This window comes from Anomaloglossus baeobatrachus, chromosome 9, assembly GCF_048569485.1.
Source record: "Anomaloglossus baeobatrachus isolate aAnoBae1 chromosome 9, aAnoBae1.hap1, whole genome shotgun sequence".
In the NCBI taxonomy this organism is placed as follows: Eukaryota; Metazoa; Chordata; class Amphibia; order Anura; family Aromobatidae; genus Anomaloglossus; species Anomaloglossus baeobatrachus.
In genome coordinates, this window is record NC_134361.1 from 38,969,544 (window position 1) to 38,993,304 (window position 23,761).

The 23,761-nt window shown below is 44.2% G+C and overlaps 1 protein-coding gene across 1 annotated transcript in view; it reads left to right on the top strand.

The window, feature by feature from the left end:
- Positions 1 to 1,425: 1,425 nt before the first annotated feature.
- The window catches only part of LOC142251084 (cytochrome P450 2H2-like), a 78,086-nt gene continuing 55,750 nt past the window's right edge, over positions 1,426 to 23,761 (top strand). Inside the window, exon 1 of the mRNA XM_075323594.1 lies at positions 1,426 to 1,605. Within this exon, the coding sequence (XP_075179709.1) occupies positions 1,426 to 1,605 (180 nt within the window). The remainder of the gene's footprint in view (positions 1,606 to 23,761) is intronic.

Below are 23,761 nucleotides of genomic sequence, written 5' to 3' on the forward strand. Positions count from 1 at the left end.
TGATTGGAGCCAAACGATTCTGCGCACCAGAAAGAACCGGAATTCCTGTCCCTATCCCTGACATCACGCCAGGTTGAGTCAGCATGGAGTAAGTGACTCACCCGCCCCAGGGCCTTGGGTGACTTGGTGTCGGGCCAGACTAGTCCGGGGTAGTCAGCAGTGGCGCGGCCCGACTCCGTGACCCTGGTGGAGTCACTTAAAATGGCGGTACGGGGGTGATGGTAATAAAGTTTATATAAAATTCATGACCTCACCTGTGGGAATTTGCAGTTATGGAGCCGCAGCTGCTGGAAGGGACCTCCGGGGCTGATGTTATGGCAGCTGAGGTGTTTCTTGCTCCTCACAGGTGGAGCGGGTACCCCAGGGCAACCTTTGGTGCTTGGCAAAGTCTATGGTGTTTGATGATGAGGTGCAGGACAAAACAGACGACACGGGGCTTGCAGTCAAGATGTTTTACTTACTGTTCATTTATGCCCGCAGAGTGCCAGTGTCCACCACGATGGGCTCCAGATGAACCCAAACTCCTCGGATCCCAGTGTCGGTTGTGACCCGGTGAATGCTGCTCTCGTGCACCTCTTTGTTACAAGTAGGTCCCCGTAGCCTGTAGCTTTAGAGGGCCCGTTTGACTTTTTGGATAGAAAGTCCCGGACCGTTCACAGGCAGCGCGAACCTTTCAATGGGCTGTATCTCTGTACCAATACCCAGGCTCTGAGTCTGCTGCTGTGCTTCGGACACTATGGTGGGCCAAGAAACGTGCAATCTTCTCTCCCTGTAGATTTATTAGGCGAGCCTGAAGCATCCCCTAATGTAGGGCTCTACACCCCCTCGATGCTCGGTCCTGGTAGTAATCATGCCTTACTCCCCAGCGACCGCACTCCTTCTTTCACCAAATCCACTAGTTAGCTCTGACTGGAACAGAATGGGGGGTTGTCAGCTGTCCCCCTACTTCTCCTCAGACCGACTGCTCTCCACACCTGACTGGATCTCCCCCTCCTGACTACACTGGTCTCCACTAGTTCCTCCCAACTGTCACTCCTCTGACAGGCTGCCTCCTCCCACTCTTTCTACTGACTACTCCCACATTCCCTCTTGCCAGACTCCACCTCTTCAGGCCAGTGAATGGGACTTAAGGCTCCATCACCAGTTACACTGGTCGCTGCTTCTCAGCATTAATGGAGTACCTGCCTTAAACCCTGACCCAATGTGTGACCTAACAATTGGTGTGTTCAACTGCTCACCCAGGAATTCACGATGAGCACAGCACCTAAAATCAGGTGCCGTGCCCTGTGGCGTCTGAAGCCTCAGGGGCGCCACACAAGCACTAAGAGCTCTTACAGATCACATGTAGAATCATCGCCCTGTACCTTCCTGAATATAAATACACAGTACACAGTACAGACTGAGCTGTAATCACCAGGGCTCGGGATGGCTCTGAATATCGTAGCTACGCTTGTCCTGGCTACTGGGGTCACTCTCCTCATTTATCTCATTAAATGGTGGGGTCGGGTCAAACAAAAGGACCTGCCCCCAGGACCTATACCTCTGCCATTATTGGGGAATATCTTTCAGATCAGCACCTCAGAAATGCCAGAGTCATTAATTAAGGTAAGGACACTTATTTGTAATCTTGCTCTTTATACGGAACTGGATATATAGTGATGTCTACGGCAACTTTGTTGTGGCAATGATGGTACAATAGAGAGAAATTCAGGAACCAGGGAACCAGACGTGCTACTTTTAGTAACTTTATGATGCAGAAAAATCACAACGTTTCGGACATGCAGGGCCTTTATCAAGCCATAGAAAGAGACATGCATATTTCTTTTTCATGACTTGCAAGACCGAAACGTTGTGATTTTTCTGCACTAATAAAGATACTAAAAGGAGGTTGTCTGGTGCCTAGATTTCTCTGTATTGCTACAGCCTTCTGGAAGGTTGCAAGAAGTGTGCATGGACAACAGAGAGCTACAAGAGACTTATCTACTGCAAAAACTGGTGGTACAGTAGATTCAGAGTAAGTGAGTGATAGAAAATGGAAGGATAAGGGAATGTAGCTACTCTACAAAATCATTTTCATATTAGATAATTTATCAAAGTCTGTTACTGCTGCTCAGTTGGCTGAATACAGAATGCCATGAATAGCAACCTATACTCTGCTGACAAACTCAGAGTGTAAAAGATATAAAAGAGGTGTATTTAATGCCCCCATTGTGGTCCTGTTCTGTTTGGACTGATACTACTTAAAAAGATATAATGGGGATACCTATAAGTTATACTACATACAACCCCAACTCAAAAAATGTTGAGAATATGTGTAAGATAAAAAGAAAACTGGAAAGTAATGATTTAAAAATCTCTTATAGCCATATATTATTTAAAAAAGAACATAGAACACAGATCAGAAGATGAAACTTAGAGATTTTTCCATTTTATCTAGAAATTAATGGCAGAAACACATCTCAAAAAAGATGTGACATGATTAACCAAAGGTTTGAAAAAATAGTAGCACTATTGAAAAACAGAGGGTCAATTTTCAACTAAGTCAAATGACTGTATATAAGAGAACATATGAGAGAGGCAGAGGGTTTTTTTGCAAACTATATGTGGGCTTTCATATGTCTTGCCCTGAGCAGAGGCTTCTGTCGGGCCACTCTGCCATAACGGCCTGACTGGTGGAGGCTGCAGTGATAGTTGACTTTGTGGAACTTTCTCCCATCTCCCTACTACATCTCTGGAGTTCAGCTATAGTGATCTTGGGGTTTTTCTTTACCTCTCTCATCAAGGCTTTTCTTCCATGATTCCTCAGTTTGGCTGGACGGCCAGGTCTAGGAAGAGTTTTGGTGGTCCTAAACTTCTTCCATTTAAGTATTATGGAGGCCATTGTGCTTTTAGGAACCTTGAGTACTGCAGAAATTCTTTTGTAACCTTGGCCAGATCTGTGCCTTGCCACAATTCTGTCTCTGAGCTCCTTGGACAGTTTCTTTGACCTCATGATTCTCATTTGCTCTGACATGCAGTGTGAGCTGTGAGGTCTTATATAGACAGGTGTGTACCTATCCAAATCAAGTCCTATCAGTTTAATTAAACACAGCTGGACTCCAATGAAGGAGTAGAACCAACTCAAGGAGGATCACAAGGAAATGGACAGCAGGTGACTTACATATGAGTGTCTGAGCAAAGGGTCTGAATACTTAAGCCCATGTGATATTTCAGTTTTTCTTGTTTAAAAAATTTACAAAAATATCAACATTTGTTTTTTTCTATCAAGATGGGGCACAGAGTGTACAATAATGAGAAGAAAATTAACTTTTTTTTAATTTACCAAATGGCTGCAGTGAAACAAAGAGTGAAAAATTTAAAGAGGTCTGAATAATTTCAGTACCCCCTGTAGGTATAAATAACCAACGTCCATAAAATAGAGAAGAGAGGTCAGCAGCCAGCCTCTCTTCTCTGTTTATGGACGTTGGTCATTTATACCTATGTCCTATCAGGTGTTTCATGTACCATATATTTATATGAACATGTATCATATTTATTTGAATATGTTATGGAGAGGATTCCGGGTAGCTTTGACTGCACATATCACTTTTGTGTGTTTTTAGGTCTTTTTTAATCTTGATGTTGTAATAAAGTCCTTTTGATATATTTATGCAGGCAATCATATGGTTATTCATTAGGTCATGGTGCCCCTTTGACACAATTCCTTTCTTGTTCTTATATAGTCCCCTTTTTGTGGTGCACGTTACCATTTATATATAGTGATTTTTGGTAGTGTAGTTGACCCCATTTCTTCCTTTTTCTATTGTTATGTCTGTTGTATTATCAGGCTTTTGCCATTTTTTGAATTATATATGCCCTTTATGCACATGGGCATGTTCCTTGCTATTATGACATTTATATGCAACTAGCTGTAGTACCCAGGATAGTAACTGTCTCTCTCCCAGTCTCTGTCTGTGTCTGATGTCTGTCTCTGTCTGTCTGTATCAGTCTCTCTCTCTATCTCTGTGTCTGTCTCTCTCTATCTCTGTGTCTGTCTGTCTCTCTCTCTCTGTCAGTCTCGTTCCCTGTCTCTCATTCCAGGTCTGTATCGTTCTAGGTCTGTCTCATTACAAGTCTGTCTCTTTCCCTGTCTCTCTCTTTCCCCGTCTGTCTCGTTCCAGGTCTGTCTCGTTCCAGGTCTGTCTCGTTCCAGGTCTGTCTCGTTCCAGGTCTGTCTTGTTCCAGGTCTGTCTCGTTCCAGGTCTGTCTCGTTCCAGGTCTGTCTCGTTCCAGGTCTGTCTCTTTCCCTGTCTGTTTCTTTCCCCGTCTTTCTCGTTCCAGGTCTGTCTCTTTCCCCGTCTATCTCTTTCCACGTCTGTCTCTTTCCACGTCTGTCTCTTTCCCCATCTGTCTCTGTCGCTTTCCCCGTCTGTCGCTTTCCCCGTCTGTCGCTTTCCCCGTCTGTCGCTTTCCCCGTCTGTCGCTTTCCCCGTCTGTCGCTTTCCCCGTCTGTCTTTTTCCCTGTCTGTCTCTTTCCACGTCTGTCTCTTTCCATGTCTAGCTCTTTCCCCATCTGTCTCTTTCCCCATCTGTCTCTTTCCCCGTTTGTCGCTTTCCCCGTCTGTCGCTTTCCCCGTCTGTCGCTTTCCCCGTCTGTCGCTTTCCCCGTCTGTCTTTTTCCCTGTCTGTCTCTTTCCATGTCTGTCTCTTTCCATGTCTGTCTCTTTCCATGTCTAGCTCTTTCCTGTCTGTGTCTTTTCCCATCTGTCTCTTTCCTTATCTTTGTCTCTTTCCTTATATCTATCTCTTTCCTTGTCTCTGTTTCTTTCCCCGTCTGTCTTTCCCCGTCTGTCTCTTTCCCCATCTGTCTCTTTCCTCGTCTGTCTTTTTCCTTGCCTCTCTCTCTTTCCCAGTCTGTGTCTTTCCCCATCTGTCTCTTTCCCCGGCTGTCTTTTTTAACGTCTGTCTCTTTCCCAGTCTCTCTCTTTCCAGGTCTGTCTCTTTCCACGTCTGTCTCTTTCCACGTCTGTCTCTTTCCACGTCTGTCTCTTTCCACGTCTGTCTCTTTCCACGTCTGTCTCTTTCCATGTCTAGCTCTTTCCCCATCTGTCTCTTTCCCCATCTGTCTCTTTCTCCGTCTGTCGCTTTCCCCGTCTGTCGCTTTCCCCGTCTGTCGCTTTCCCCGTCTGTCGCTTTCCCCGTCTGTCTTTTTCCCTGTCTGTCTCTTTCCATGTCTGTCTCTTTCCATGTCTAGCTCTTTCCTGTCTGTGTCTTTTCCCATCTGTCTCTTTCCTTATCTTTGTCTCTTTCCTTATATCTATCTCTTTCCTTGTCTCTGTTTCTTTCCCCGTCTGTCTTTCCCCGTCTGTCTCTTTCCCCATCTGTCTCTTTCCTCGTCTGTCTTTTTCCTTGCCTCTCTCTCTCTTTCCCAGTCTGTGTCTTTCCCCATCTGTCTCTTTCCCCGGCTGTCTTTTTTAACGTCTGTCTCTTTCCCAGTCTCTCTCTTTCCACGTCTGTCTCTTTCCACGTCTGTCTCTTTCCACGTCTGTCTCTTTCCACGTCTGTCTCTTTCCACGTCTGTCTCTTTCCCCATCTGTCTCTTTCCACGTCTGTCTCTTTCCACGTCTGTCTCTTTCCACGTCTGTCTCTTTCCACGTCTGTCTCTTTCCACGTCTGTCTCTTTCCACGTCTGTCTCTTTCCACGTCTGTCTCTTTCCACGTCTGTCTCTTTCCCCATCTGTCTCTTTCCTTAACTCTGTCTCTCTCCTTGTCTCTGTCTCTTTCCCCATCTGTCTCGTTCCCCGTCTGTCTCTTTCCCCGTTTGTCGCTTTCCCCGTCTGTCGCTTTCCCCGTCTGTCGCTTTCCCCGTCTGTCGCTTTCCCCGTCTGTCGCTTTCCCCGTCTGTCGCTTTCCCCGTCTGTCGCTTTCCCCATCTGTCTTTTTCCCTGTCTGTCTCTTTCCACGTCTGTCTTTTTCCCTGTCTGTCTCTTTCCACGTCTGTCTCTTTCCATGTCTAGCTCTTTCCCCCTCTGTCTCTTTCCCCATCTGTCTCTTTCTCCGTCTGTCGCTTTCCCCGTCTGTCGCTTTCCCCGTCTGTCGCTTTCCCCATCTGTCTTTTTCCCTGTCTGTCTCTTTCCATGTCTGTCTCTTTCCATGTCTAGCTCTTTCCTGTCTGTGTCTTTTCCCATCTGTCTCTTTCCTTATCTTTGACTCTTTCCTTATATCTATCTCTTTCCTTGTCTCTGTTTCTTTCCCCGTCTGTCTTTCCCCGTCTGTCTCTTTCCCCATCTGTCTCTTTCCTCGTCTGTCTTTTTCCTTGCCTCTCTCTCTTTCCCAGTCTGTGTCTTTCCCCATCTGTCTCTTTCCCCGGCTGTCTTTTTTAACGTCTGTCTCTTTCCCAGTCTCTCTCTTTCCAGGTCTGTCTCTTTCCACGTCTGTCTCTTTCCACGTCTGTCTCTTTCCACGTCTGTCTCTTTCCACGTCTGTCTCTTTCCACGTCTGTCTCTTTCCACGTCTGTCTCTTTCCACGTCTGTCTCTTTCCCCATCTGTCTCTTTCCTTAACTCTGTCTCTCTCCTTGTCTCTGTCTCGTTCCCCATCTGTCTCGTTCCCCGTCTGTCTCGTTCCCCATCTCTTTACTTGTCTGTCTCTTTCCCTGTCTGTCTCTCTATCCATCTCTTTCCCTTTCTGTCTCATTCTGTCTCTGTCTCTCTCTATCCGTCTCTCCACAGACATCATATTACCTCACACATAAGCTTCTTATACTATGAATGTCCTTTGTTCCTTTAGCAAACAATTATAGCTCCTATTAATAACCTAATAGCTCGCAGCTGCATTAACATAGTACAGACCAAAAGTTTGGACACACCTTTTCATTCAAAGAGTTTTCTTTATTTTCATGACTGAAAATTGTAGATTCACATTGAAGGCTTCAAAACTATGAATTAACACATGTGGAAAGAAATACTTAACAAAAATTCTTATATTATATAAATAAAATATATTCTAGGTTCTTCAAAGTAGCCACCTTTTGCTTTGATTACTGCTTTGCACACTCTTGGCATTCTCTTGATGAGCTTCAAGAGGTAGTCACCGGAAATGGTTTTCCAACAGTCTTGAAGGAGTTCCCAGAGATGCTTAGCACTTGTTGGCCCTTTTGCCTTCACTCTGCGGTCCAGCTCACCCCAAATCATCTCGATTGGGTTCAGGTCTGATGACTGTGGAGGCCAGGTCATCTGGCGTAGCACCCCATCACTCTCCTTCTTAGTCAAATAGCCCTTACACAGCCTGGAGGTGTGTTTGGGGTCATTGTCCTGTTAAAAAATAAATGATGCTGGAACTAAACGCAAACCGGATGGAATAGCATGCCGCTGCAAGATGCTGTGGTAGCCATGCTGGTTCAGTATGCCTTCAATTTTGAATAAATCCCCAACAGTGTCACCAGCAAAGCACCCACACACCATCACACCTCCTCCTCCATGCTTTACGGTATGAACTAGGCATGTAGAGACCATCCATTCACCTTTTCTGCGTCGCACAAAGACACAGTGGTTGGATCCAAAGACTAGAGATGAGCGAACCGGTCCCGGTTCGGCTCGAGGCCGGTTCGCCGAACGGGGGTCCCGTTCGAGTTCGGTTCGTCGAACGTTCGACGAACCGAATTCGAACCAATAGGCTATAATGGGAGGCAATCACAAACACATAAAAATGCATTATAAATGTACACAAACAGTTAATAAACATTGCCATAACACTTACCGGTCCTCGCGATCCCTTCTGCACTCTGTCTCCTGCCGCTATTCCATCCGATGATCGCTGAATCCTCCCGGTGACCTGCACTGCCAGCAGAGATGCAGGACCTATCGTGACGTCAAAATAGCCATGTGACCAGTCACGTGGCTATTATCTCATTGGCTACAGACTGGTCACATGACTATGACACGTCATGTAGGACCTGCGAGTGCATCTCTCCGGTACATGGTGCACATATGTGTATCGCCGTGTACCGGCGACATGCTCTAGCACACGGTCGACTCCCCGTTCCGTTAGGGACCGGCTGACACAGCCGGTCATTAACGGAGATCACCGTAGCCATAGCAACGCAGTTAGCGGTGACGTCACCGCTAACCGCGGCTCCGAGAGCACCGTTGCTATGGTAACGCATCTGTCAGCGTTACCGCTAGCAGCCAGCAGCGATCACTCACGGAGTGAAGGCTGCACGCTGCTTCCCGATTGTAGTGATGATTGTAGTGAGGATGGAGGTTCCCCAGCCCCAAGTGATGAGCTGGTGAATCTCATCCTCACTACAATCGTCACTACTACTACTACACTAGTGATGATTGTAGTGAGGATGGAGGTTCCCCAGCCCCAAGTGATGAGCTGGTGAATCTCATCCTTCCTCACTACAATCGTCACTACTACTACACTAGTGATGATTGTAGTGAGGATGGAGGTTCCCCAGCCCCAAGTGAAGACAGAAGAGCAGGGTCGTGGAGGGCTGACAGGGGGTAATAAAGATGGAGTCTCTAATGTGTCTGTGTATTTATTTCTATTAAAGTATTTTTCCTCTGTGTGGTGTCTTTTTTTTAACCCTTTATTGGAGATTCTTAATGGCCGGGTCAAACGTGCCTGACATTAAGAATCTCTGGCTTAATACTGGCTAGTAAAACAAAGCCAGTATTAACTCATGATTACCCAACAAGCCACCCGGCTCCAGGGCTGTTGGAAGAGTTGGATACAGCGCCAGATGATGGCGCTTCTATGAGAGCGCCATTTTCTGGGACGGCTGCGGACTGAAATCCGCAGCAGAGGCGCCCACAAACCTCGGGCTAACCTGTGCTGCGGATTCCAATCCCCAGCTGCCTAGTTGTACCCGGCTGGACACAAAAATGGGGCGAAGCCCACGTCATTTGTTTTTTAATTATTTCATGAAATAAGTGAAATAATTAAAAAAAACGGGCTTCCCTATATTTTTGGTTCCCAGCCGGGTACAAATAGGCAACTGGGGGTTGGAGGCAGCCCGTGGCTGCCTGCTGTACCTGGCTAGCATACAAAAATATGGCGAAGCCCACGTCATTTTTTTGGTGGGCAAAAAACTTCTGCATACAGTCCTGGATGGAGTATGCTGAGCCTTGTAGTTCTGCAGCTGCTGTCTGCTCTTCTCCATACAGACAGACAGCAGCTGCAGAACTACAAGGCTCAGCATACTCCATCCAGGACTGTATGCAGAAGTTTTTTGCCCCCTGAAAAAATTATGTGGGCTTCGCCATATTTTTGTATGCTAGCCAGGTACAGCAGGCAGGTACGGCTGCCCCCAACCCCCAGTTGCCTATTTGTACCCGGCTGGGAACCAAAAATAAAGGGAAGCCCTTTTTTTATTATTTCATGAATTTCATGAAATAATTAGAAAACAAATGACGTAGGCTTTGCCCCATTTTTGTGTCCAGCCAGGTACAACTAGGCAGCTGGGGATTGGAATCCGCACCACAGGTTGGCCTGAGCTTTCTGGGCCCCACTGCTGCGAATTGCAGTCTGCAGCCGCCTCAGAAAATGGCATTTTCATAGAAGCGCCATCTTCTGGCGCTGTATCCAACTCTTCCAGCACCTGCCTGCTATACCTGGCTAGCATACAAAAATATGGCGAAGCTCACGTCCTTTTTTTGTAGTTTTTTGGCAAAAAAAATAAAAAATGCTTCCCTGGATTTTCCATTGCCAGTGAAGGTAACACCAAGCAGTGGGGGTTAGCAGCCAGTAGCTGCTTGGATTACCCTTAGCTAGCAATACAAAAAATGCAGCGGGAGCCCATATATATTTTTTTTAATTATTTATTTAAATAACTAAAAATAAAATGGGCTTCCCTGTATTTTGATTGCTGGACATCACAGTGCTGTAAAAATAAATCTTTAAAAAAATGACGTAGCGCTCCGCGGTATTTTTGATTCTCAGCGCAGATAAAGCAGACAGCTATGGGTTGCCACCCCCATCTGCCTGCCGTTACCTTGGTTGGCAATCAAAATACAGGGAAGCCCATTAATTTTTTCTATTTAAAAAATAGTTAAAAAAAAAAAATGACGTTGGGTCCCCCCATTTTTGATAGCCAGCTAGGGTAAAGCAGACGGCTGTAGCCTGAAAACCACAGCTGGCAGCTTTACCGTGGTTGGGGATCCAATGTGGAGGTCCCCTCAGGCTCTTTTTTATAATTATTTTATAAATATTAATAATTACACAATAAAAGTAGGGTCCCCCCCAAATTGGATCACCAGCCAAGGTAAAGCGGACAGCTGTGGTCTGGTATTCTCAGGGTGGGAAGGTCCATAGTTATTGGGCCTTCACAGCCTAAAAATAGCAGGCCGCAGGCACCCCAGACGTGGCGCATCCACTAGATGCGCCAATCCTGGCGCTTCACCCCAGCTCATCCCGTGCCCTGGTGCAGTGGCAAACGGGGTAATAAATCGGGTTGATACTAGCTGTAAAGTCACCTGAGATCAAGCCCAGCAGTTTGTGATGTCATGGCGTCTATTAGATACCCAACATCATAAACTGTCAGTACTAACAAAAACAAAAAATCGACAAAAGAAATTTATTTGAAAAAACAGTCCCCAAAACATTTCCTCTTTCACCAATTTATTGTAAGAAAAAAAATAAAGGGGTCCCACGACGACTCTGGACCGTCTAGAATATGGGGGGGAGACACTCAGGGAACGTATCCCCCATTTTCTAGGAGTGCGGACCCTTCATGTGAGGAGTGTGGGTGCAATGAATCTGCACTCACTCTCCCCGGGTCCACAGCAGCAGAGTCCATGTCGTAATGGTTGCTACCAAAGCTGCAATGCCCTGCTCATGAGGTAAGGGCATGCCTAATCAGGAGAACTACTGTAGAGGAAGCTCTGCTCACTGGTATATAGGTGCTCAGAGGTAATAATAGATAAAATTAGTGAGTAACCTCGGCACTCTAAATCTCCCAGACTAAGTCAGTAAGTCACAACGGATAGTAATGCAAAATCACTTTTTATTGGTCCGTATTAAGAATTTTTTTTTTTCATAAGCATATATGTTTTTGTCCAAAACAAGTTACAAATGACGTTTCGGCCTGAGCCTTCGTCAGATTGGACTTATCTGCATGTAATCATGAAAAATGACAATAATCAGTATCACATAAGAGTGAGAGAACAATAACATAAACTCGAACAATGTAGAGGTACAATTGGGATGCAGCAAAAAAATTGCAACACAGCAAAAAATGAAACACATGATACAAATGTCATAATACAGTACAAGGACAATATAGTAATGACAAATATGGGGTCAGAGTAGGCTTAGACAGCTCTGGTACGAAAGAGATGTCAATCATAAGTAACATGTGCAGTAGGTGTAGAGCTACAGTATGCATGGCAGAGCTAATGGGTAGACCGACCATAGAGAAAGAACGAAGAAAAGTGGAGAAAAAGTGGAGAATAAGTGGAGAATAAAGTGGAGAATAAGTGGAGAAAAAGTGGAGAAAAAGTGGAGAAAAAGTGGAGAAAAAGTGGAGAATAAATGGAGAATAAATGGAGAAAAAGTGGAGAAAAAGTGGAGAAAAAGTGGAGAAAAAAATGGAGAAAAAGTGGAGAAAATAATGGAGAAAAAGTGGAGAATAAATGGAGAAAAAGTGGAGAAAAAGTGGAGAAAAAGTGGAGAAAAAGTGGAGAAAAAGTGGAGAAAAAGTGGAGAAAAAGTGGAGAAAAAGTGGAGAAAAAGTGGAGAATAAGTGGAGAAAAAGTGGAGAAAAAAAATGGAGAAAAAGTGGAGAAAAAAAATGGAGAAAAAGTGGAGAAAAAGTGGAGAAAAAGTGGAGAAAAAGTGGAGAATAAGTGGAGAAAAAGTGGAGAAAAAGTGGAGAAAAAGTGGAGAAAAAGTGGAGAAAAAGTGGAGAAAAAGTGGAGAATAAGTGGAGAAAATAATGGAGAAAAAGTGGAGAATAAATGGAGAAAAAGTGGAGAAATTCTCCACTTTTTCTCCACTTTTTCTCCATTTATTCTCCACGTATTCTCCACTTTAAGTGGAGAATAAATGGAGAAAAAGTGGAGAAAAAGTGGAGAAAAAAAATGGAGAAAAAGTGGAGAAAAAGTGGAGAAAAAGTGGAGAAAAAGTGGACAAAATAATGGAGAAAAAGTGGAGAAAAAGTGGAGAATAAATGGAGAAAAAGTGGAGAAAAAGTGGAGAATAAATGGAGAAAAAGTGGAGAAAAAGTGGAGAAAAAGTGGAGAATAAGTGGAGAAAAATTGGAGAAAAATTGGAGAAAAAGTGGAGAAAACGTGGAGAAAACGTGGAGAAAAAGTGGAGAAAAAGTGGAGAATAAGTGGAGAAAAAGTGGAGAACAAGTGGAGAAAAAGTGGAGAACAAGTGGAGAAAAAGTGGAGAAAAAGTGGAGAAAAAGTGGAGAAAAAGTGGAGAAAAAGTGGAGAACAAGTGGAGAACAAGTGGAGAAAAAGTGGAGAAAAAGTGGAGAAAAAGTGGAGAACAAGTGGAGAATAAATGGAGAAAAAGTGGAGAACAAGTGGAGAAAAAGTGGAGAAAAAGTGGAGAAAAAGTGGAGAAAATAATGGAGAAAAAGTGGAGAATAAATGGAGAAAAAGTGGAGAAAAAGTGGAGAAAAAAATGGAGAAAAAGTGGAGAAAAAGTGGAGAATAAATGGAGAAAAAGTGGAGAAAAAGTGGAGAAAAAAAATGGAGAAAAAGTGGAGAAAAAGTGGAGAAAAAGTGGAGAAAAAGTGGACAAAATAATGGAGAAAAAGTGGAGAAAAAGTGGAGAATAAATGGAGAAAAAGTGGAGAAAAAGTGGAGAATAAATGGAGAAAAAGTGGAGAAAAAGTGGAGAAAAAGTGGAGAATAAGTGGAGAAAAATTGGAGAAAAATTGGAGAAAAAGTGGAGAAAACGTGGAGAAAACGTGGAGAAAAAGTGGAGAAAAAGTGGAGAATAAGTGGAGAAAAAGTGGAGAACAAGTGGAGAAAAAGTGGAGAACAAGTGGAGAAAAAGTGGAGAAAAAGTGGAGAAAAAGTGGAGAAAAAGTGGAGAAAAAGTGGAGAACAAGTGGAGAACAAGTGGAGAAAAAGTGGAGAAAAAGTGGAGAAAAAGTGGAGAACAAGTGGAGAATAAATGGAGAAAAAGTGGAGAACAAGTGGAGAAAAAGTGGAGAAAAAGTGGAGAAAAAGTGGAGAAAATAATGGAGAAAAAGTGGAGAATAAATGGAGAAAAAGTGGAGAAAAAGTGGAGAAAAAAATGGAGAAAAAGTGGAGAAAAAGTGGAGAATAAATGGAGAAAAAGTGGAGAAAAAAATGGAGAAAAAGTGGAGAAAAAGTGGAGAAAAAGTGGAGAATAAGTGGAGAAAAAGTGGAGAAAAAGTGGAGAAAAAGTGGAGAAAAAGTGGAGAAAAAGTGGAGAAAAAGTGGAGAAAAAGTGGGGAGAAAAAGTGGAGAATAAGTGGAGAAAAAGTGGGGAGAAAAAGTGGAGAATAAATGGAGAAAAAGTGGAGAAAAAAATGGAGAAAAAGTGGAGAAAATAATGGAGAAAAAGTGGAGAAAATAATGGAGAAAAAGTGGAGAATAAATGGAGAAAAAGTGGAGAAATTCTCCACTTTTTCTCCACTTTTTCTCCATTTATTCTCCACGTATTCTCCACTTTAAGTGGAGAATAAATGGAGAAAAAGTGGAGAAAAAGTGGAGAATAAATGGAGAAAAAGTGGAGAAAAAAAATGGAGAAAAAGTGGAGAAAAAGTGGAGAAAAGTGGAGAAAATAATGGAGAAAAAGTGGAGAAAAAGTGGAGAATAAATGGAGAAAAAGTGGAGAAAAAGTGGAGAATAAGTGGAGAAAAAGTGGAGAAAAAGTGGAGAAAAAGTGGAGAATAAGTGGAGAATAAGTGGAGAAAAAGTGGAGAAAAAGTGGAGAAAAAGTGGAGAAAAAGTGGAGAAAAAGTGGAGAAAAAGTGGAGAAAAAGTGGAGAAAAAGTGGAGAAAAAATGGAGAAAAAGTGGAGAAAAAGTGGAGAATAAATGGAGAAAAAGTGGAGAAAAAAATGGAGAAAAAGTGGAGAAAAAGTGGAGAAAAAGTGGAGAATAAATGGAGAAAAAGTGGAGAAAAAGTGGAGAACAAGTGGAGAAAAAGTGGAGAAAAAGTGGAGAAAAAGTGGAGAAAATAATGGAGAAAAAGTGGAGAATAAATGGAGAAAAAGTGGAGAAAAAGTGGAGAATAAGTGGAGAATAAATGGAGAAAAAGTGGAGAAAAAGTGGAGAATAAGTGGAGAAAAAGTGGAGAAAAAGTGGAGAAAAAGTGGAGAAAAAGTGGAGAAAAAGTGGAGAAAAAGTGGAGCACCCTTTGGTGCCTTTCATGTGGCACTAAGGGGTGCTTAGCTTTGTATTTAGCCAAAAAAATGAAAAAAAAAAATGACGTAGGGTTCCCCCTAGTTTTGTAGCCAGCTAGGGTAAAGCAGACGGCTGTAGCCTGCAGACCACAGCTGGCAACCTCACCTTGGCTGGTAATCCAAAACTGAGGGCACCCCACGCTGTTATTTTAAATTAAATAAATAATTTAAAAAAAAAATCACGTAGGGGTCCCCCAAAATTGGATCACCAGCCAAGGTAAAGCAGACAGCTGGGGCCTGATATTCTCAGACTAGGGAGGTCCATGGTTATTGGACTCTCCCAAGCCTAAAAATAGCAGGCCGCAGCCGCCCCAGAAGTGGTGCATCCATTAGATGCGCCAATCCTGGTGCTTCGCCCCAGCTCATCCCGCGCCCTGGTGCGGTGGCAAACGGGGTAATATATGGGGTTAATACCAGATGTGTAATGTCACCTTGCATCAAGCCCTGGGGTTGGTGAGGTCAGGCGTCTATCAGATACCCGACATCACCAACCCAGTCAGTAATAAAAAAAAATAGACGACAAACACATTTTTATTTGAAAAAACACTCCCCAAAACATTCCCTCTTTAACCAATTTATTAGAAAGAAAAACAAATACAGGTCTGCTGTAATCCAAGGGGTTGCCATGACGATCCACACTGTCCCAGTCAATGAAGAGCAGGATGTTCCCCATTGGCTGGGAGAGCAATGCAGTGACCTGAGCTAACATCAATGGGTCAGCCCAGGTCACTGCAGGGCATGACAAGTGCTGCTGTCAGCGAGGTACATTACCTGCGCTGATCTCCAGCACACTGACAGCCCCTGTCACTGAGGTCAATGACCGGCGCCTTCACATCAAGTATCGCGAGAGGTCCGTGACGTCACCGCCAGTGTCAGTCTCGGGTCGGAAGCGATAGGTGATGTGACAAGCGGCGGCCATGGAGGACAGTGACAGCGCTGAGGTCGGGATGGCGGGACTTCATCACCGCAGGTAAGCCGAGCGGGGGAAGGGGGGGGTGAGAGAGTGTGTGTGTGTGTGTGTGTGTGTGTGTGTGTATATGTATGTATACATGCCGCGGGCAGGAGGGGGCGGAGTGAGCTGAGCGGGAAGTGTGGGCTTCCTGCACGTAACTAAGATAAACATCGGGTTACTAACCAAAGTGCTTTGCTTGGATACCCGATGTTTATCTTGGTTACCAGCTTGTGGCAGGCTGCCAGCGATGGCTCCTGCACACTGTAGCTGGGAGGGGTGGGGGGGTGTGCGTGAGTGAGAGTGTGTGTGTGTGTGTGTGTATATGTATGTATACATGCCGCGGGCAGGAGGGGGCGGAGCGAGCTGAGCGGGGAAGTGTGGGCTTCCTGCACGTAACTAAGATAAACATCGGGTTACTAACCAAAGCGCTTTGCTTGGATACCCGATGTTTATCTTGGTTACCAGCTTGTGGCAGGCTGCCAGCGATGGCTCCTGCACACTGTAGCTGTAAAAAGCCCTGCTTTTTGCTGCTAGAACCGTTCTCGAACGTATCTAGAACTATCGAGCTTTTGCAAAAAGCTCGAGTTCTAGTTCGATCTCGAACAGCCCCAAAAATCACTCGAGCTTAGAACTGGAGAACCTCGAACCGCGAACCGCGCTCAACTCTACCAAAGACCTCAAATTTGGACTCACTAGACCAAAGCACAGATTTCCACTGGTCTAAAGTCCATTCCTTGTGTTCTTTACCCCAAAGAAGTCTCTTCTGCTTGTTGCCAGTCCTTAGCAGTGGTTTCCTAGCAGTTATTTTACCATGAAGGCTGCTGCACAAAGTCTCCTCTTAAAAGTTGTTCTAGAGATGTGTCTGCTGCTAGAACTCTGTGTGACATCGACCTGGTCTCTAATCTGAGCTGCTGTTAACTTGCAATTTCTGAGGCTGGTGACTCAGATAAACTTATCCTCCGCAGCAGTGGTGACTCTTGGTCTTCCTTTCCTGGGGAAGTCCTCATGTGAGCCAGTTTCTTTGTAGCGTTTGATGGTTTTTGCCACTGCACTTGGGGACACTTTCAAAGTTTTCCTAATTTTTCGGACTGACTTACCTTCATTTCTTAAAGTAATGACGGCCACTCGTTTTTCTTTACTTAGAATTTCTATTATGGCAAGAAAAAAGCAGCTAACAGTCTATTCAGCAGGACTATCAGCTGTGTATCCACCAGACTTCTGAACAACACAACTGATGCAAAAATACAACAAGAAAAGGCAGAATAGAGGACCATTGCCAACTGTTATAGGACTAAACCCAGTGCACTATCATATCACTGAACAAGAGGAAAAACTGGGAATCATAGTCCAATTTATCAAAAAAATGAGTTCATAGTATCATAGTTTTTAAGGTTGAAGGGAGACTCTAAGTCCATCTAGTTCAACCTGTAGCCTAACATGTTGATCCAGAGGAAGGCAAAAAAACCCCAATGTGGCAAACAAGTTCCAATGGGGAAAAAATTTCCTTCCTGACTCCACATCCGGCAATCAGACTAGTTCCCTGGATCAATACCCTGTCATAAAATCTAATATACATAACTGGTAATATTACATTTTTCAAGAAAGGCGTCCAGGCTCTGCTTAAATGTTAGTAGTGAATCACTCATTACAACATCATGTGGCAGAGAGTTCCATAGTCTCACTGCTCGTACAGTAAAGAATCCTCGTCTGTGATTATGATTAAACCTTCTTTCCTCAAGACGTAGTGGATGCCCCCGTGTTCCAGTCGCAGGCCTTGGTGTAAAAAGATCTTTGGAAAGGTCTCTGTACTGTCCCCTCATATATTTATACATTGTGATTAGATCCCCCCTAAGCCTTCGTTTTTCCAAACTAAATAACCCCAAGTTTAATAACCTGTCTTGGTATTGCAGCCCCCCCATTCCTCTAATAATCTTGGTCGCTCTTCTCTGCACCCTCTCTAGTTCAGCTATGTCCTTCTTATATATCGGTGACCAGAATTGTACACAGTATTCTAAGTGCGGTCGCACTAGTGACTTGTACAGAGGTAGAACTATATTTTTTTCATGAACACTTATACCTCTTTTAATACATCCCATTATTTTATTAGCCCTGGCAGCAGCTGCCTGACACTGTCCACTAAAGTGAAGTTTACCATCCACCAATACACCCAAGTCTTTTTCTGTGTCTGTTTTACCCAGTGTTCTACGATTAAGTACATAATCATAAATGTTATTTCCTCTACCCAAGTGCATGACCTTACATTTATCTACATTAAACTTCAATTGCCACTTCTCAGCCCAATCCTCCAATTTACATAAATCTCCCTGTAATATAAAATTATCCTCCTCTGTATTGATTACCCTGCAGAGTTTAGTATCATCTGCAAATATTGAAATTCTACTCCGCATGCCCCCAACAAGGTCATTTATAAATATGTTGAAAAGAAGTGGGCCCAATACTGACCCCTGTGGTACCCCACTATGAACTGAGACCCAGTCCGAGTACGTACCATTAATAACCACCCTTTGTTTCCTATCACTTAGCCAGTTTTTAACCCAGTTACACATATTTTCCCCTATCCCCATTATTCTCATTTTATGTACCAACCTTTTGTGTGGCACCGTATCAAAAGCTTTTGAAAAGTCCATATACACAACATCCACTGCATTTCCCTGGTCCAGACTTGAACTTACCTCTTCATAGAAGCTGATCAAATTAGTTTGACAGGATCGATCCCTCATAAACCCATGTTGATACTCTGTCATAAGGTTATTTTTCTTGAGATACTCCAATATAGCATCTCTCAAGAAACCCTCAAGGATTTTACCAACCGTAGAGGTTAAACTTACCGGCCTATAATTTCCCGGCTCAGTTTTTGTCCCCTTTTTGAATATTGGCACCACATTTGCTATGCGCCAGTCCTGCGGTACCGACCCTGTTATTAAGGAATCTGAGAAGATTAAAAATAATGGTCTATCTATCACAGAACTCAATTCCTGTAGTACTCTGGGGTGTATGCCATCCGGGCCCGGAGATTTGTCAACCTTAGTGATTTCGAGGCGGCGGCGTACTTCCTGCTGGGTTAAGCAGGTAATATTATAAACTAGTTACTTGCAAAAATATAAAAACTTTTTTTATTACATATTTTTATAGCAAGAAATAGGTCATATCGAATAATTTACACATTCATAACACAACAGGTTTTACAAAGAGGGGTCCTAATGGTTAAACACTTAGGTCCAACCAAACAACCATGGGGGAGAGATTTCAGTTCCAAATCTATATATATTTAGTGCACCGCAAAATAATCACATATGCTGATATACAACCATCAAAAAATATCCCCTTGTATGGAGATTGCGTCAAATAATTTTGTGCTTCCAAGTGGATACATAAATAAAAAAAAAAAAAAGATGGACCTAAATACTGGGGCCATAATGTACATCAACTAGCCATTTCAAAAGAAATATAAGTGCCCCAGATCCAATACACAACTAATCCCAGGCAGTACTCACACCCATGGTGATATGGATGCCAGTTGAAAACGCGCCTCGACGCGCACGTTTCGTTAGCTTCCTTGGGGGGCCGTGGTGTGATGTGTGTGTACGCCATAGCGGGTTTAAATACTCAAACAAGATGACCGCGTCAGCAGATCATTGGATGCATGACTGGTGTGACTCCGACAGAGGTGCGCGTCATCGGGCATTCCCAGAAGTGACGCGGGTGTTTACTGTGTCGTCACACAGACATCCACGTCACACCATACGGAAGCCAGCAGACGCGAGCATGAACAGAGTGGCACAGCGCATGCGTTACACTGCAGCAGACATCTTGACAACAGGTAGGATTGATGGAAACTAGAAAATACGTACTGTACATAAGTCAATTCATAGCTGTGGGGAACACCAACAGAAGTGTCCTAACCAAGACACCAGAAAATCGCATCATATTTATGTATATCATAACGGCAGTGCTGACACTCAGTGAATATACAGCCAATATATCATAATCATACATAATCATATCCAGTGCAGCACTGTCGTATGGAATGATGTACATATTTCATAGCAAAGTGGCGTACATCGACAAGATAATGCACAGAATAAATACTAAGAGTGTACAAAAAAATCATCTTCCAGCATACAGACAAAACTGACTAAAACTGGTTTTAAAGTGCAGAAGAGTTAATCTTCTCATGCATTCAGAAGAGTATAGACAGGATGAACATCCTCCTCCCAGGCGTGTGAGTATAGAATCTTCATTAGTCAACATACTGGGATATTTATGGAGATCCAAAAGAAGAATAACGTTGTCATCTTTTGTTCTCTATTACTCGCCTGGAATCTTAATGAAGATTACAGAATCCATCAATCCAAAAATGATCCTATATAATCCTAATGCAAAAACAAAAACAGAAACAAGAAGAATCCTGAAAAGAAACACACAAAACACAAAATTAAAATGAAACCGAGGCAACATAAAAGAAAAAACAGTACCATAGACAAAAAGAAGGCAAGAGTCCGAATGGATCGAAGAAAAGGGGCAAACGACAACTGTTCATTTAGCCCGCCAGGTGACAAAGTCCCCAGCGTGACTATCCACCTACACTCAAGGCGCTCCAAGGCCTGTTTGAAATTACCACCTCTCGTGCCAAGGTGGAGTTTGTCAATGCCCCGTTCCTTGAGAGAGGACGGGTCACAGTCATGATATATTTTAAAATGTCAGGGAATGGTCTTGAGTGAGTCAAGGCTGACAACCTCTCTCACAGCCCCATCATGCTCCGTCCCCCATGCTGCACACCCCCATCGTGCTTCATCCCCCCATGCTGCACACCCCCCCATCATGCTTCATCCCCCCATGCTGCGCACCCACCATCGTGCTCCATTCCCCATGCTGCGCACCCCTCAGACAGGAGTATAATAGGAGAACTATAATAGGAGGAGTAGTCCTGGGGAGAGAGGAGTATAATAGGAGGAATAGTCCTGGGGGGAGAGGAGTATAATAGGAGGAGTAATCCTGGGGGGAGAGGAGTATAATAGGAGGAGTAGTCCTGGGGAGAGAGGAGGATAATAGGAGGAGTAGTCCTGGGGGGAGAGGAGTATAATAGGAGGAGTAGTCCTGGGGGGAGAGGAGTATAATAGGAGGAGTAGTCCTGGGGAGAGAGGAGTTTAATAGGAGGAGTAGTCCTGGGGAGAGAGGAGGATAATAGGAGGAGTAGTCCTGGGGAGAGAGGAGGATAATAGGAGGAGTAGTCCTGGGAGGAGGGGAGTATAATAGGAGGAGTAGTCCTGGAGGTGAGGAGTATAATAGGAGGAGTAGTCCTGGAGGTGAGGAGTAAAATAGGAGGAGTAGTCCTGGGGAGAGAGGAGTATAATAGGAGGAGTAGTCCTGGGAGGAGAGGAGGATAATAGGAGGAGTAGTCCTGGAGGTGAGGAGTAAAATAGGAGGAGTAGTCCTGGGGAGAGAGGAGTATAATAGGAGGAGTAGTCCTGGGAGGAGAGGAGGATAATAGGAGGAGTAGTCCTGGAGGTGAGGAGTAAAATAGGAGGAGTAGTCCTGGGAAAAGAGGAGTATAATAGGAGGAGTAGTCCTGGGGGGAGAGGAGTATAATAGGAGGAGTCCTGGAGGTGAGGAGTATAGTAGGAGGAGTAGTCCTGGAGGTGAGGAGTATAATAGGAGGAGTAGTCCTGGGGGGAGAGGAGAATAATAGGAGGAGTAGTTCTGGGGATAGAGGAGTATAATAGGAGAAGTAGTCCTGGGGGAGAGGAGTATAATAGGAGGAAAAGTCCTGGGGGGAGAGGAGTAAAATAGGAGGAGTAGTCCTGGAGGTGAGGAGTAAAATAGGAGGAGTAGTCCTGGAGGTGAGGAGTAAAATAGGAGGAGTAGTCCTGGGGGGAGAGGAGAATAATAGGAGTAGTAGTCCTGGGGGGAGAGGAGAATAATAGGAGGAGTAGTTCTGGGGAGAGAGGAGTATAATAGGAGGAGTAGTCCTGGGGGAGAGGAGTATAATAGGAAGAGTAGTCTGGGGGGAGGTGTATAGGTGCCCAATGTGTGCGGGGGGCGAGGCCGAGCGGCCAATGTGTGCGGGGGGCGGGGCCAAGTGGCCAATGTGTGCGGGGCCAAGCAGCCAATGTGTGCGGGGGGCAGGGCTGAGCGGCCAATGTGTGTGGGGGGCGGGGCCGAGCGGCCTATGTTGGCGGGGGGCGAGGCCGAGCCGAGGGGCCAATGTTGGCGGGGGCAGGGCCGAGCCGAGCGGCCAATGTGACGGTTGTCACTGTAATGACGTAATTTTGGAGCAAGACCGACAGACAGAATAAGGCAATTATATATATATATATATATATATATATATATATATATATATATATATATATATAGAGAGAGAGAGAGATAGATATATTATACACTACAGTTCAAAAGTTTGGGGTCACCCAGGAAATTTTGTCTTCTCCATGAAGAATCCTACTTTTATTTATCAAATCAGTTGCACACTGTATAGAGAATATCGTCCAGACAGTGACGAGGTTAGAAAGAATCATTTTTACTTGAAATAATAATTTTCTCTTCACACTTTGCTTTCGGCACAGAATGCTCCTTTGCAGCAATTCCAGCTTTGCAGACCGTTGGCATTTTAGCTGTTAATTTGCGGAGGTAATCTGGAGATATTTCACCCCATGCTTCCCTCTCCCACAGGTTGGATTGGCTTGATGGGCACTTTTTGGTACCATACGGTCAAGCTGCTCCCACAACAGCTCTATAGGGTTGAGATCTGGTGACTGGCTGGCCACTCCATTACAGAGAGAATACCAGCTGCCTGCTTCTTCCCTAAATAGTTCATGCATAATTTGGAGGTGTGCTTTGCGTCATTGTCCTGTTGTAGGATGAAATTTGCTCCAATCAAGCGCTGTCCACAGGGTATGGCATGGCGTTGCAAAATGGAGTGATAGCCTAACTTATTCAAAATCCCTTTTACCTTGTACAAATCTCCCACTTTACCAGCACCAAAGCAACCCCAGACCATCACATTACCTCCATCATGCTTGACAGATGGCGTGAGGCGCTCTTCCAGCATCTTTTCAGTTATTCTGTGTCTCACAAATATTCTTCTGTGTGATCCAAACACCTCAAACTTCAATTCGTCTGTCCATAACACTTTTTTCCAATCTTCCTCTGTCCAATGTCTATGTTCTTTTGCCCATATTACTCTTTTCCTTTTATTAACCAATCTCAGATATGGTTTTTTCCTTGCCACTCTGCCCTGAAGGCCAGCATCTTGGAGTCACCTCTTCACTGTAGACCTTGACACTGGTGTTTTGCGGGTACTATTTAATGAAGCTGCCAGTTGAGGACCTGTGAGGCGTCGATTTCTCACACTAGAGACTCTAATGTACTTGTCTTGTTGCTCAGTTGTGCAGCGCGGCCTCCCACTTATCTTTCTACTCTAGTTAGAGCTGATCTGAAGGGAGTAGTACACACCGTTGTAGGAAATCTTCAGTTTCTTGGCAATTTCCCTTCATTTCTAAGAACAAGAATAGACTGTTGCGTTTCACATGAAAGTTCTCTTTTTCTGGCCATTTTGAGAGTTTAATGGAACAAACAAATGTAATGCTCCAGATTCTCAACTAGCTCAAAGGAAGGTCAGTTTTATAGCTTCTCTAATCAGCAAAATTGTTTTCAGCTGTGCTAAAATACTTGCACAAGGGTTTTCAAGGGATTTCTAAACATCCATTAGTCTTCTAACACAGTTAGCAAACACAATGTACCATTAGACACTGGAGTGGTGGTTGTTGGAAATGGGTCTCTATTCACCTATGTAGATATTGCATTCAAAACCAGATGTTTGAAGCTAGAATAGTTATTTACCACATTAGCAATGTATAGAGTGGATTTCTGTTTAATGTAATGTTAGCTTCATTGAAAAAAAATGTGCTTTACTTTCAAAAATAAGGAAATATTTAAGTGATCCTAAACTTTTGAACTATGACCTGTAGGCAGAGCCTGTGATTGGTTGCAGTGAGACGCTGTCACATAGGCTGGGAGGCGCGTTTGATTGCAACCAATCACAGACGCCAGGATGATGGGTGGGGGAAGCAATGCATATGGAAGAGCAAAGATGAGCGGCCCAGGAAGTGAAGAAGAGGCCGCGGGAGCAGTTACATACGCGTCAGAGCCTCGATAAGTATAAAGGGCTTGCTTAATTCTTATTTACCATATTTTTCGCTTTATAAGACGCACCTGATTATAAGACGCACCCCCAAATTTGGTGAAGGAATAGAGAATTTTTTAATAAATGGGGTCCATTTTATAATGCCAGTGTCCGTCTAACAAATCATATAGGGTATATGTCCCTCATAGCCCCCCATCCTAAAATTAGCCCTCTGAATCTGGATATGGCCCAGTGATGCCACATGTCCCCTATGCCTGGCACACATCCTCT